Source organism: Azolla caroliniana, unplaced genomic scaffold (genome assembly GCF_043228905.1).
Source record: "Azolla caroliniana isolate FFs.n. ecotype wild unplaced genomic scaffold, voAzoCaro1.0.p SCAF_11, whole genome shotgun sequence".
NCBI lineage: Eukaryota > Viridiplantae > Streptophyta > Polypodiopsida > Salviniales > Salviniaceae > Azolla > Azolla caroliniana.
Genome location: NW_028230446.1, coordinates 3,830,385 through 3,846,160, shown reverse-complemented (window position 1 = coordinate 3,846,160; position 15,776 = coordinate 3,830,385). Strand labels below are relative to the sequence as shown.

Sequence of the window (15,776 nt, the reverse complement as noted above, 5' to 3'; positions counted from 1 at the left end):
ATCTTCACATTAGGCATCATAAGATGGGAGAGAGAGAGAGAGAGAGAGAGAGAGAGAGAGAGAGAGAGAGAGAGAGAGAGAGAGAGAGTCGGAGAGAAAGGGGAGTAGATGGTAGATGGTGGAGGAATTAGTGCATTGGCAATGCAATCTGCTCTATTGGATAAATAGATGAATAACAATATACATGTAGAGCAGTGCCTAGTACCTAATTGTTTTCGAACAGAAAAATAGCAGAGAGCAGAAGACAACACTAGCTTGTTCAGTGCAACATCTTTCCCATTTGGGAGAAGACCCTTGTAGAAGATGTGGAAAATATTAATCAAAAATTAATATATTAATAGTTAGTACTTCTTATGAATACCGTGTCGTGGAGATTTTCGGCAACAGTGTGAAAGTCGAGTGAAACGGGAAAAACCGAGAACGTGCAATATGCACATGTATAAAAGGGGTGATGGTTAATGTGCACGTGCGATGTGTGTATAGGTGTTCATTACACGAAATATAAAAAATAAGCTTAGGGCCTAGTGGCATACAATGAGGTACAAGTAGAGTTTTGAACCTTACACCTCTAAGTAAGGAAGCAATTGACATACCATTACACTAGGTTATTCCCTTACTTTTTTTATAGTACATTTTACATGTGAATGCGTATACATGAGAGCTTGGATGAGGTACATGGTCATCATGCATCACATGCATTTCATGCATGTCTTACACCCTCACATGCACATATGCATAGGGGCATCTATATAAGAGGGGAATCAATCAATCTATGGGGAAAGCAAGTAATGTATGCAATTAATAATAATTAATAAATCTTAGTTATCTTATTGGCAATGTGTCTTGTTTCTCTAAATTGAAGTCAAGGGTTCAAACCCGGAATTGGAATTTCGATTCGTCTATCTATCTATCTATCTTAAACACTTCCTCAATTTTCTTCTCTCTTTCTCACTCTCAACCACATTAGTGCGTCACTTCAGTCGCCTACACATCAATCCACCACACCATTGAGTCGGGTTCGGGTGCGTCTTCGACAATAAAGGACGACCCGACGATAAACACAACTCCTTGCAAGCACAACTCACCCGATTTGTTCCCCCTAGTCAAAGACCTCGGTGGTCCCGTTGGACCAACCCGTAGGCACGGAAATCCCATCATCGATCCTCCATAACCTCTAGCGGATAGAGGCCCGGTGCTTGTCCACATTTGTGACACGCACATCCCGACGTTTGACACGTGTGTCACACGCCACACGACAACGGTTTCCTTCATGAGAAGGAAACCGTAAGTGTATTGGTGGTGGTCTATATAATACAACTATTTAGGGCATTTTTCTATAATAAAACATTTCTATGTTCTCTCTCTCTCTCTCTCTCTCTCTCTCTCTCTCTCTCTCTCTCTCTCTTCTTTCTGTCTCTCTTTCTCTTCTTTCCCAACATGGTATCAGAGCCAAATGACCTAATAGCCTTATAGCCTATGCCTTTCTAAAATTACAAAACACTTGCCCTTACCATAATTTATCTTTCATGCCCATACAAAAATAATTATATTCATAGTGTCCAAGATCGTCAAATAACAAACGACAATTTTGTGTTTGCCGTGCGTTGATCTGGACAGTCCTCTGCAATAATGGCACAATCTATGTCGTTGTCGCAACTCAACATGCGAAAATTCACGATCGAGAAATTATCAGACACATGATCAATTTGGAAGGAAAGATTAGAATTACTTTTTAAATATAATAAAGTATGGGACATAATTTCAGGATCGTCAACAAAACTTGAAAAAGGCGACGAACTTGAAGAATTTGAAGAAAAGGACTTGTGTGCAAGAATGGAAATTCTAATGCACGTAAGTGATGGCACTGGAGAAACATTGCGGAACATGGAGATGGCTCAAGCCATGTGGAAGCACTTACAAACTATCGACGAACCGAAAAATGACACCCAACAAGCGCATACACTCCAAGCGCTTGTTAATTACAATGATTTGGAAATAATGGGACTAAACAAGCTATTGGCAAGGGTGATATTACTTTTGAAGTCACAGGAGGAAGACATTTCACAATCAATGAAGTTCTCTATGTCCCGGGCATCACCAAACATTTGCTATCGGTTAGTCAAGCAACGACAAATGGTACAATCATTGAATTTTATCCTAACCATGCTATTATTAAACATAAAGCCTCAAATGGAGAACTTATTAGAACATGTTGTAAACGAGAAGGAGGCTTATATCCTATAAAATGTATTCCTACATCTCTTATTTTAGAAGCATATTATACTACCCCAATACAATCCTCCATATCTTTAACCAATCTTCATTCTCCTTCTTCTCGTTGCCATTTTCGTCTAGGTCATATGCATTTCAATGATCTAGAAACATTACAATGTAATAATCTAGTCCATGGTTTGCCAAAAGAACCTTTCAAACCCATCTCTTTGTGTGAAAGTTGTATCCTTGGGAAAATGCCCCAACAACCCTTCCCAAAGCATAGATCTAGAGCCACTACCCCTCTTGCATTAGTACATAGTGATCTATGTGGACCTTTTCCAACCCCTTCCCTTAGTGGAGCCAAATATTTCATTAGCTTTATAGATTACTTTAGTCGATTTACAATCTTGCATTTTCTCAAGTACAAAAGTCAAGCTTATCAAGCATTCAAAGAATACAAGGCTCGAGTGGAAGTGCAAACACCATCAAAGATTAAAAGTCTTCAAACCGATGGTGGTGGTGAGTATATGTCTCATGAATTTCAAAGTTTATATCATAATGAAGGTATACATCATAGAATATCAACACCACACACACCACAACAAAATGGTGTATCTGAAAGAAAGAATAGATCACTTCTCAATATGGCTCGAAGTATGTTACAATTTGCTCACTTATCGCCTCAATTTTGGGAGGAAGCGGTTGGCACCGCTTGCTATATTCAAAATCAAGGATTTCATAGATCTTTGGGGCTCCAAACCCCTTATGAATTATGGCATGGTCACAAACCTAACTTAAGTAACCTTCGTATTTTTGGTTGTGATGCTTATGCGTTTGTGCCAAATGTTCAAAGAAATAAGCTAGATCCAAGGGCTACAAAATCAATTTTCATCAGATATGGAGAAGCTTCGGGATACATGGCGTACAAGATCTACGATCCACAAAAATGAAGAATATTCTTTAGTCGTAATGTGATATTCCAAGAAAATGGGCCTTCTACAAAGGTTTCTTCTTCACTCTCTTCTAATCTACCTCCCTTATTACCTACCCCTACCCACTTACAACCATCTTCCTCAACCATCTCTAATATTAATAGCTCTCATATTGAAGGAACCAACATTAGCTCATCCTCTACTTCCACTATTTGTGTTGCTCTTCCATCTATTCACAAGGCAAAGATCAATCCTACTCAACCAACTAATTCTTCTTCTCATCTTCCCTCATTCCAATCTCTAGATGATTCTCTTCCTCATACTCCTTTAAATACACATTGTTTAACTCCCTCAAATAATACAAATAATGTTATCTTCGCCACTCCCTCTCCTAATCCTTCATTCCAAGCTCATCACCAACTTCTCCACCAGACTCTCCACCTCCAAAGTATAGATCTCTAAGTAGTATTTATGAACAACTTGATCAAATGGAAGCACATTTTGTGGACTTGGACCATGAAGCTTATATACAAGAAGAAGATATTCCAACCCTTAGTGATGACACAAATCTATCGGCCAAAGATGCATTTTCCAAATCGGATTCTATCAAATGGAGAAAGGCTATGGAAGAAGAAATGAAGGCTTTACCTAAAAATGGTATGTGGACCCTCGTTGAGTCTCCAAAAGATCGACAAATAATTGGTTCTAAATGGGTCTTACGCATAAAGCGAGATAGTAATGGCAATCCAATTCGCTTCAAGGCTCGTGTAGTTGCTCGAGGATTTTCTCAAGTACCAGGTATTGATTTTCAAGATACATTTAGTCCAAGGCTAAAAATATGTGGTTTTCGAATGCTCGTTGCTCTTGCCGTGCAACATGATCTAGAATTGCATCACTTGGATGTACAAACGGCTTTTCTTCATGGAGATTTAGATGTAGAACTTTATCTACAACAACCACAATTTTTTGAAGATCCAAGTCATCCGACACATGTTTGTCGACTTCGTAAATCTATTTACGGTCTTAAGCAATCTCCACACATATGGTATCACAAACTACACTCTTTTCTTATAAAAGCTGGATATCATCGTCTAAACAATGAGCCAAATATCTATGTTAGAAAAGCCAAATCCAATTTTGTTATCATAGGTGTCTATGTTGATGATTTTCCCTTGATCTCTAACTCTAAATCTTATCTAACTATTGCAAAGAAGGAACTTGCATATATCTTTCCTATTACCGATTTAGGCCCTATGACCCATTTTCTAGGCATCAAAGTAACTCAAAATAGAACAAATCACACTATCTCATTATCACAATCAAATTATATTAATTCTATCCTCCAAAGATTTGATATGATCCATAGTAAGCCTATTAGTACTCCTCTTACCTCTCCATGTAAACTTTCAAATGATGATTCCCCAAAAAATGAACGAGAAATTTCCGAAATGAAGGATGTACCCTATAAACAAATCCTTGGGTGTATAAGATATCTAGTAAGTTGCTCACATCCCGATATTTGCTTTGCCGCGGGTTTCATGGCTAATCCAGGACCGAAGCATTCGATCGCGCTCAAAGGATTATTACGCTACGTGAAGCATACTCAACATTATGCATTGACTTACTACGCCACACAGTCTGAGTCAACCACACTTGTGCAAGGATGGACAAATCCCTCTAGCCAACTAATTGGTTGGTCAGACTTGGATTGGGGGGGATATGTGGAAGATCACAAGTCAACAGGTGGATATGCTTACACACTAGCCGGCGCTGCAATTTCGTGGAAGTCGAAGAAACAAACTACTGTAGCATTGTCATCCACGGAAGCTGAATATGTTGTCGCGGCTTTAGCGGCTAAAGAAGGCATATGGATTAAAGCTATGCTCGAAGAATGTAAACTATTTACTATTCCAACAGTGACTTTGTTTTGTGATAATCAATCTTGCATCAAGTTAGCCAACAATCCGAAGATGAGTGACAATATATGTCATGTGGACTTAAAACATCATTTTCTTCGCGATCTCATTGAAACAAAGAAGATGGAGTTAAAGTTTGCTCCCACTCATCAAATGTGGGCTGATTTTCTAACAAAACCTCTTCAACATTCTAAGCACATTATTTGTTGCAAGCAAGTTGGATTAATTGATGTAATTGAAGATAAAGATGAAAACCTACACTTCTAGAAATTTTCGCTTAAGGGGGAGTGTGGAAAATATTAAGCAAAAATTAATATATTAATATATATTAATAGTTAGTACTTATTATGAATACGATTTCCTTCATGAGAAGGAAACTGTAAGTGTATTGGTGGTGGTCTATATAAAGCCACCACCAACGTTGTAACTATTTAGGGCATTTTTCTATAATAAAACATTTATGTGTTCTCTCTCTCTCTCTCTCTCTCTCTCTCTCTCTCTCTCTCTCTCTCTCTCTCTCTCTCTCTCTCTCTCTCTTCGTTTTGTCTCTCTTTCTTCTCTCTTTCTCTTCTTTCCCAACAGAAGACGCCATAGCAAGGAGCAGTCGAGTGACGGTGCAAGGAGCAAGGAAACAGAGTTAGAATGTGTTTGTGCTCAGTCCATGTCAATGCGAGCAGTAGCAAGTTCTTCGTCCGATCCGGCTATGGGGTATATTGTCATGGGATGTGCAATCAGTGGGGTGGCTCCTCTTGTTGGGTCACTAGCAATAGCAATCGCCATGGCTCCCCCTCTTGCTTCAACTCCTTTTGTGTTGCCCCAGTACACATGTAGGTCTGGGAATTAGGGGCACCGAGAGGAAGCCACAAATTACATCCATGGCGTTCTTTTTTTTCAAAAAAATATCCTCCATTGGTATTAAACTTAAAGTGGCCAAAGTCAATATACAAAACAGTCCACTATTACAATGAATATTGTAACATATTTAACTAGAAAATCCTTGAACAATCATGTAGCTTCAGCAATCCAACCACATTTAACATCCATATCAATCAAGGAATTACCACCAATGACCTTTATCAATGAAGTATATGCCACATATATTACCAAGCATTCCGTCTCTCATTTTGATTAGCCAACTTCTCCACATCACGCTTCAGCCCTGCTTCCAATGTTCACCAAAATACCACCTTTAGAAATCCTTGCAATCTTATTGAAACTTTGCCGATGAATTCCAATTACATCCATGGTGTTCTTCCTGTAGAAGAGGAAGCGTCATCATCATCATCATCAAAGGTGGGGGTGAAGAAGAAGGTGGGCAGTCGCAGATTTGATGGATGTTGCAATAACCTCAGTCTGAGCCACATTAGAGAAGATCCATAAGAGTGAGTCGTGGGCGTGGTGTGGCGTGGCATCTTCATTCTCTCTAACTTTCACAAGAAAAGCTCGACACCCTAGCCATTGCAGACTAGTTCTCACTTTGAGAGTCCACGCCAAAAACCACACTCTCCAATACAGAGCTAGACACACATAGGGGAAGAAATGCAGAGAGGGAGAGAGGGATAGACTTCCTCTCAAGGGAGGGACAGCCATTTAGGCGTTCCAAGTGTTATGGGTGGGAGGTGAAGCCAAGAACGGCTCCATCCCCCACCCAAGGGGGTTACATGTGAGAGAAAGAGAGAAGGAGAAAGAATAGAGAATGACACAAAAATGAGAGGGAAAGTTCTATATTCATTACATGCCCCATAGGGGGTTTATATAGTACATCAAATGTAACGGTTATATAATATGACCATTACAAAAAAGGCCGTTACACACATGCACATAATTGTGCATGTGTGTTCATACACATATTTTTCCTCACTCACACTCGTATACATTACACATATACAACAACCCCGTTAACATATTTTACCCTTATACGGCCCCGTACACTCCTACGGGTAACAAGGTTCTCCCAAGCTTCCTTCTGTTTCTTTGCCTCTCGAATATAGTCGAGCATGTGATCATGGACACATGGTGCCAGACAATATAGCACACGGCTTGCCGCTTGCTCCCATGATGGGTAGTTGGCATGTTTTAGGTTGGGTTGAGTTTCTTGTGCTCCTTCTATATACCTCCAATAGCCTTGGCCGACAAGGTATTGGTGCATCTTGTATTCCCAAGACACAAAGTTGTTTCTATCCAACTTTTCTCTTGGAAGAGAACTGCTCATCTGAGTATTCATGATGGTTGATTGGTTGGAGTTGTTATCCTTATTCTTCTTCTCTATGGTACGAACTATGTAAGGTTGCTACTACAGCAATCAGTCGGTTCTTCGTGAACATTGGCGTATACACAACACACATTGATGGGCTTAGATCAAGCTACCAAGCGCTCTGACACCATGTAAAGAATCAAGTGTATGATTTTGTGCAACAAAAGGAAGATGTGTGGGTGAGAGAGAGAGAGAGAGAGTCAACACAAGACAGAAAAACAAGAAACTGTATTCACAAGGAAATAACCATCGCATACAAGAGGAGGAGAAGGTGCTTATGTAGTCACCTTCTCTTTATATTCTCTTACTACAACTACCTCTTGGGAAAGAGGTGGAGACTTAACTACCTACTAACTATGTGTCATAGGAGTTAAGTTCTATGACACATTAGTTATTATACAAAGTGGTGGGGTGTTCACACACTTGGATGCTCCTAAGGTGTGTTCCCACACTAGGGAAGTTGAGTTTGATTCTCAACAAGGATTTCAGAGGTTTAGAGTTTCTTTCTTCTTGTAAGAGTTTTAAGGTCCTTCGTTAGTATGAGCTTAGGGGTTGTGAGTTTGGTTTCTACTCTCTTCATACTTTGAAGATTTTGGGTTTGGGTTTCTTAAACAACGGCTTCTTCAGCTTTCGGTGACGGTCTACTTGGTGGCTCGATCGTCTTCTCCATGATAGAGAATGTTACAAGTAGCAATGGGCCCGGTTTTAGCTCGAACCGAACCGAACCGCTAAGTCGTGGCTTAATGGTTTATCGGTTTAAAGTTTAAAAACTAGTTTGGTTTGGTTTCATAGTATACGAGTCGGTTCGGTTTCGGTTCGGTTCGGTTTTTGGTGCTATCGGTTTAGCGGTTTAGCGGTTTAAAGGCTTATCAGTTTATCGGTTTCGGTTTAACGGTTTGGTTTTTAGGTTTTAACTTTTTAGATTTAAAAATAATAATCCTATATTCTGCCTCCTGAGTCCTGACTCTCTTTTCTGCACGATTCACATACTGTATACTCTCTTATACTCTCTGTTGCGCTACCTCAGTCCTCATCCTAACTCCTAACTCCTAACTCCCTAGTCCTCTTCAAAGTTCCTACTACAGCGACACAATCTACAATCTCGTTACACAGGTATGTATTGATCAAGTATTCCCAGCTTCATTCCCAGTAAGGTTACATAATGAAACACATTGATTCAATCCTGACGAACAATTTTTTGAATGCTACGCTTTCTTATTCTATGCTATTAGTGACCCATATTTGTATTCTGAACATGATGAAGTAAAAGCCTATATCTCAAACTCTTGATGATAATAGTGTACCACTTTAAAAATGTACACTAGAAAAAGATGCGCCTCAACCTGTCCTTCGGATAAGTCTACCATGTTGGAGTGATCTTGCCATCTCCTACTAGAATTTTGAGAAATAAAAACTTAAAAAGTACTTATAATTGACATCAAAACAATCATGCATACCTAGTTATCGTCTTGTTTTTTCCTGAAGAATTGATGGATTCGTTTATGTGCCTCTCCAAAGTTCCCTGTCGCTATGATCAGCTGCTCTTTAATCCAAGTGGGTAGCTTTGATGTTGGCCCTGATGTTATAGAAGATGATGATGTATATCTGGTATCCACAAGAATAATAGATGCATAATCCTTTATGTGCCTGATTGCTCTACCTAAGAAGACATTAATACACTGAGTGGCTTTGGAAACATATGCAAACATAACATAAAAGAGCAGTCAAAAAGTGTTTGAGCATTACCTATAGACTGGTTTACTGCCTTCATGCATAGGTTCTCATAATAAGTTCTGCCATTATAGCTCCTCAATGGTGTGTTTTCCAACTCACAACCCTTAGACATCCTCTCTGTTGGCACTGACAGAATCATATCAACATACTTCATGCGTTCTACAAGTTCTGGATCTGAAAGGCTTGGGTATGGCAATCCAACCATGACCACACATCTACCCATACCATCACTAAAGTTGATACCTTCAGACATTTTCCTCCTATGACACACAGAATGATAGCTCCTGTCCTTCCTGAATCCAGATTCTGAGTATCTGTTACAGCTTCTTTGTACTTACGTAGTGTTGTATCAAGAGATGCAGCATCTCTGGGCTCTCGAAATAGAACTTTCTTCCTTTGTATCTTATCAAGGATTCCTGAGACTTTCCATGCCGAGTGAAACTGTTGTTCGTACTCAAATGATGGCAAAAAAATAACCATTCCTTCAGGAACAACCAGAGAAAGATTAAAAACAAATCGTCCTAGCTCTTCTACCTATAAATTACAAGAAATGTTTTGAAATGGGAGCAAAATTCTGAAAAACAAAGAGAAGTAATCTTTGTTAGATCTCAATGGCCATTATGGTCTTTTAGGGATGTTAATATATACTTCTTTCCTTCTTTTTAGTATATCATCAAGAAACTTTTATAAATAAGGTCAAAAAGACCAAATATATTATACCTTAACATAGCTGGTGCATCGGAAAATCTAACAGATTACTGCCCATGTACACATCTATGTTGAAACCAAAGTATATAACATGAGCATATACTTTTCTTCCTTGCTCTAAGGCCTCAAAGGAGATCGTCTATTTTGATTATTTGAACCATGTATTCCTATTATGTTATGTTGCTAATTTTCAGCACTAAACAAATTCATCACTTCCCAATTTGATATGAACATGCATGCACATGGCTTATAGGGTGTGATAAAGATTATGTGGTACATGTGTGTATGCAATATGACCATTTTAATTAATAAGAGGATGCAACCATGCATATATGAGTCATAGTCATGGTAGTTACTATCTTATGGACAAAATATATGTATTATATACATAACTATGCTTTCTTTTTTTATGTTTTATAGGGACAACATTAAATGGAATCATCTTCTCAAACTCATGCAGTGATGGGCTCATCGTCAATTAATGTTAGCCATGGGCAAACAAGCATGTCAAGAAAAAGGCAACGTTCATCATGGACAGATGCTCACATCATATCTTATACGGATAATGGCGCACCTCGACGACGATGCCATCATTGTCATGTTTGTTGGTCTTCAAAAACATCCACAGGTACTATAGCTAAGCATTTAACGGAAAAACATCATCTATCAGACGAGCCAAATCAAAATTCAGGTATTTCGAAGATTATTCAATCTTCTATAGAGTCTACTAAAGTATCTCGTTTTTTAGAGAAGAAAATTGATTGTTTCGTCACGAGGTATATTGTCAAGGGAACTTTGCCCCATGCACATGTGGAATCAGATGCATTTAAAGAGTTTGTACACGACCTTGTACCTGGATATCAGATGAAGACAAGGCGCACAATTAAACGTTTCATCTTAGAAATGTATGTGGTGTTGCGCCATCAAGTGATAGATTTATTATCAAAAAGTCAATCAAGATTTTCTATTACTTTTGATGGTTGGTCAAATAGTAGTCTAAAGGGCTTCTACTCAGTGACACTTCATTGGGCATGTCACAAGACAACAAGATCAAGGTCCATGCTATTGGATTTTGTGCATGTATTTCCAGGTGCTGGATCAGGGAAACGTTGTGCACATGCCCTCTTTTGTCGACTTGGATCTTTTAATATTTCAAGTCGATTATTAGCTACAATTTTTTATGGAGCTAGTGATGCACAAATGGCTACAAAGGAATTGAGCATGCTGTTACAAAATGAGCATGGTAAGGAAATTTTAGCTCCCTCACACATGTTAAGGTGTATGGTGCACACTTTTCAATTGGGCATCAAGTCAGCATTAGAGATTATCTCACCCTCAACAGAAAAGTTGAGAACAGTGCTCCAAATTATTAGATCTAGCAAGGTTCGAAGGGAAGTGTTTAGGAAGTATGCTAAGATGGTTGAACATCGTGAAAAGGAACCTCCAAGGCTTGATGTTGTTACAAGATGGAATTCTACTTTAGAGATGTTTAGGCAAGCTATCAAGGATAGAGATTCATTGAACTTTACAATTTCAGATCTAACAATTTCAAGTGATTTCAATGGTTATGCCTTGACTGTAGAAGATTGGAGTCACATACATGCTATGGAGGAATGGTTAGAAACACCTGCAGAGGTTTCTACCTTTCTAGGAGGATCAAGATATTCTACATTATCACTAGCATCACTAGCGTATAATTGTTTACTTAATCATTGTAATCAGTTTTTAGATTCTTCACCTCCGGGATCATCTAGATTCACACAAGCGGTGCTTCAAAATGCGTCTGAGAACTGCTTACAATATTTAATTAAGTATCAAGAATCGTTAAAGTCTATTCCATCGCGCATTGCAATGTTTCTTGATCCCAGGTAATACTTTCCTTTAAGATTTACAATTGTCTTCATGCTTTCTAATATGTTATTTGAGTTTAATAATATTTTTCATTCCTTTTTAGATTGCCTATTTCAAATGACCATATCGAAAAAGAGTTAGATCTTAAGTTGGTTGAAGGCATGATTGAGTCCCATTACCACTCATTCTCGAGTGGTGTTGAGCCACCTTCAACCACAATACAACCTATTGATAATAACTCTAAAATTTGGAGGTTAATGGGTTTACAGAATAAAAGTCTTATTTCTTATTCACGATCTGAAATTGAGCAGTTTATAAGACTTCCTTTAGCTAGCACAGATAAGGATCCTTTACAATGGTGGCATGATAATAAATCTGCAATGCCAAAATTGTATAGGATGGCATGTGATTACCTTGCTATACCAGCATCATCAGTACCTGCGGAAGAGGCAAATTCAGTAGTAAAAATGACCTTTGATGATAGGATCAAACTACATTCATGCACATTCAAGGCTGAAATGTGTATTCGATCATGGCTGCAAGTTTTGCGAGAATCGAATATTCAAATAACAGATAACTTTCACATGGCTTATGAAGAACTTAAATTTAATCTAGATGATCTTGCTCGTGAAGACGAGGTAATAGATTACATGTTACGTGATAATCATGGGAGATAAGGTGTGCATACCTTTTAATTCATTCTTTAAGTTTATTTTTCATTACTAGTTTTTCACTTATTTGATGTTTTTTATATGTGCATGGAACAGGAATTATGATACTTTTTCACAAGTCCATGAAATGCAAGTTGCAATTGGAGATCCTCGAAGACATTGTAATTTCTTAGTGCATACTTTTACGAATTTGTTTTTATTTTATTATTTTATTACTAATTACTTCTTTTACATATTTTATACTTCCAGGAATCGGTAATTCAAGCTGAAAGTAAACATTGGAAACTAAAAGAGGAACATTGGTTTATGTAGAAGTTTTTCACATTTATCTTATATTTTTGGCTTTGTTGTAAATGGTGGATACAAACTTAAATGCTGACGTGAACTGTATATGATCGATTGATGGTCATAAGCTCTGGGATTTTAGTTTTTTGTGTATTATCTATATATTCTCCACAAAACTTTAATGTCAGAAAATTTCTGTTTATTATGGTATTCTTCTTCAAAAAACATTTAAAATGTCTAAATTTCTGTTTTTCTTGCTCTGGTTTGGATTGGTTTGGTTTTGGTTTTTTCATAAATGGTTTGGTTTGGTTCTGATTTTTGTACAAACGGTTTGGTTTGGTTCTAAATTGGTCCTAAACGGTTTGGCTTAAATGGTTTGGTTTCTCATACTTCTTAAACGGTTTGGTTTAAACGGTTCAGCTCAAAACGGTTTGGTTTAAATGGCTTCAAAATGTAGAAACGGTGTCGTAGTGTAGGTTGCACACTATGGGGAAATTATATTTTTGTCCCTCCAGATAGAGAATAGAGTGCTCGGTGAGAACCGGAAGAAAACGGCATACCGGTAAGGAGGAAAACGGCATACCGGCAAGGAAGAGCCGGATAAAGAGACATAAATGTACAAAAAAAGGAAATACTCACTACTGCGCAAGGCGTGATTCGAACTCTGCACCTCCACGTTGACAAACCCCAACCTTACCATTACATTAACTTATCTTAAGTGTTTTAAATATAGATTTAATACGTATAAGACCTTTATTTATGCATACCTTTATTAAAAGGTAAATCGTGTATTTTTTTAATATATGAAAAAGAAAAAACACGAGACACTAAAAATAACTCATGCACATCTAGCGTGCATGAGCACTATACTTAGGAAATAAAAAAAAGCATCACATGCACATTTAGTGGACATGAACACTTTTTGTAAAAAAAAAAAGAAGAAGCATGAAGCCATGCTTAGCTCTTCTTTCCTTATATAAGGAGGAGAGAAATATGTAAAGGGTTGTTGATTATTTGGATTAAGTATTAATCAATACAAAAATTATTCGTGGGATTCACGATTTATACATCTACTTCTCTCTTAACACCCTAAGTACCAATTAATATAGTATACTCGTGTGATTCACGAGTTTCTTATCTTTCTCTTTGCTATTTACTCATAATTAATCTCTATCTTACGAGCTTCTTCCTCCTAGTCCAAGACCTCTGTGGTTCCCACCCGACTCACGCAACGATCCGGAGCCGAAAGGCACGACAACGGTTTGGTTTGGTTTTTTTCCTTAAAAAGTGGTTTGGTTTCAAGGCCAAAAAACCGAACCGAACCGAAACCGAACCGGGCCCATTGCTAGTTACAAGGATGACGATTTTGTATCATAACTTATGTATATTTTCCCCATGATTTTTTCTTAATCTTGTGTTTTTAATCCCTTAACCAAGTGTTAAACTTCACACAAGTCATTGCATTGATCGTGTCTAAAACCCTAACTTCGTTGACAAGCTCCTAAGCCTGACGAGCCTCGTACTCAACAAGGGGCCTATTATTTTGTGGGTGTGAATCTCCAACTTCCTCGCCCTTTCAGACTCCTCGGTCCAAGGCCCCTGTGATCCCGCTCGAGCAACACGCACACGATAGCGACAACACATTAATCTATTTATTAGGAATGGGCAATGGTTTAGTTTAGGCTTTACCGGTTTACCTTATCCAAGACAAACCAGTGTCGTGAAAAATCTGCAAGTGAGTGTGGATCATGAGGCGAAACCGTCGGGGTTTTGGATCAAAAGGAATTTGGGCTTAACGATAAAAAAACAAGAGTTTTTCCTCAAATCATTCTTAATTATACTTATACGCAAGTAAAGCTTAAAGTATGCGAGTATGAGAGATCAAATAATGCTTAATTATATTTATGCATAAGCAAAGCTTAAAGTATGAGAGAGGAAACATGAAAAATTATCTTCCTCCATTCATCAATCTAATCCCCCTTTTTGAGGGACCTATTTTGTTACATGCTTTTTTTTCTCCCCCCTTTCTTGCTAAGAATACACTCTTATTTATAGGTTTTTTGTTGCTTGTTTTTTTTCCCTAAAAATAAGCTTGCCTATGTGAGGCGTTTTAATTTATTTATAACTATTTCTCTTTTGTAATCTCAAATTTAAAAAGCAGGATATGTTTGGAAAGCTCTCCTTGTCAGCTTTCTTATTAACCTTTCTTTTGAAATTTGGATATTGGATGAAGTAGCCATGAGCTTTTTTCTCTTCTAGCTCTTCATATCCAAATCACCATTAAATTGTCGTTTCCTTTTGTCTCTTCTTTCTCCTTCTTCTTCACCTTCTTTTTGTTTTTATTTTTTTCTCATCTCGTCCCTTCCTGCTAGATTATTAATTAAACAAATATGACTTAATTAATTGATATACGTATTTATTTGTTTTTTAGGCTTGTTTTCATCTATTAGATTCTGCCCAAATTCCCTCTACTTCACATCATTAATTAATTAATTAATTGACATTGCTAGAGTTTGTTCGGCTTTTCTTTCTCCATTTGAATATGTTCATACAAACATATATTTCTTTTAAATAATAATTAATTTCAGTCCCTTCCCTATCTCATTTTCTACATAATCTTCTTGTAATCCCAGTTCTTAATCAATGATCACTAACTTTCTCGTTCTTCTAATCTGTAATCTTCCTCTTAATTCGAAACCTCTAATCTCTAATGTTCTTCTGATCCTCGTTACTAGGCATTTATCTTCTTCAAATCCTCATCCCTAATCAGTAATCTCCGTCAAATCCCTTGTTATAAGAAGGTGTGCATGCTGCGTGAGGTGCTCTAAGCTCAACAAAAGGGGGTCCCCGTTGCAACTTGCTACATAGAAGGCGTCGTAGGAGGCTCCAACTCTTTCTTTCACTCCCTCTCTCTCTCATGTTTGTGTCGACACTCAACTTCTAACTGATAGTAAAAATGACCTAGTTATTAAACCAACATTGGTAAACAAGTTTAAATGACCTAACTACCTCAACCGGTTTGGTAAGGCTCAAGCTGAACCGAACAAAGCTCAAATTGTTTAAGCATGCTCAAGCCTTAGCGGAGCCGCTAAACCGTTTTAGGCCGGTTTAACGGCTCAATTTAGGCGTGAGCCCAACCGTTGCCAAATCCTAGTATTGCTCCAAGTTATCACTTTTCGAATAACTATTGGCTTGGTGGTTTACGTTGCAG

At 37.9% G+C, this 15,776-nt stretch overlaps 1 protein-coding gene across 2 annotated transcripts; it reads right to left on the bottom strand.

Annotated features, from left to right (window-relative positions):
• Window positions 1-8,533: 8,533 nt before the first annotated feature.
• LOC147857613 (uncharacterized) lies at window positions 8,534-9,603 on the bottom strand. Of its 2 annotated transcripts, none has more exons than XM_087327507.1 (3): window positions 9,063-9,603; window positions 8,774-8,976; window positions 8,534-8,708 (listed from the first exon to the last, which is right to left on the bottom strand). In XM_087327507.1, exons 1-2 carry the CDS (start codon window positions 9,301-9,303, stop codon window positions 8,774-8,776), a joined length of 444 nt encoding a protein of 147 aa, XP_087183633.1. In that variant the 5' UTR covers window positions 9,304-9,603; the 3' UTR covers window positions 8,534-8,708. The 2 variants fall into 2 exon arrangements, with proteins under 2 accessions (XP_087183633.1, XP_087183634.1); XM_087327508.1 differs by having other exon boundaries at window positions 8,534-8,705.
• Between the last annotated feature and the right edge of the window lie 6,173 nt (window positions 9,604-15,776).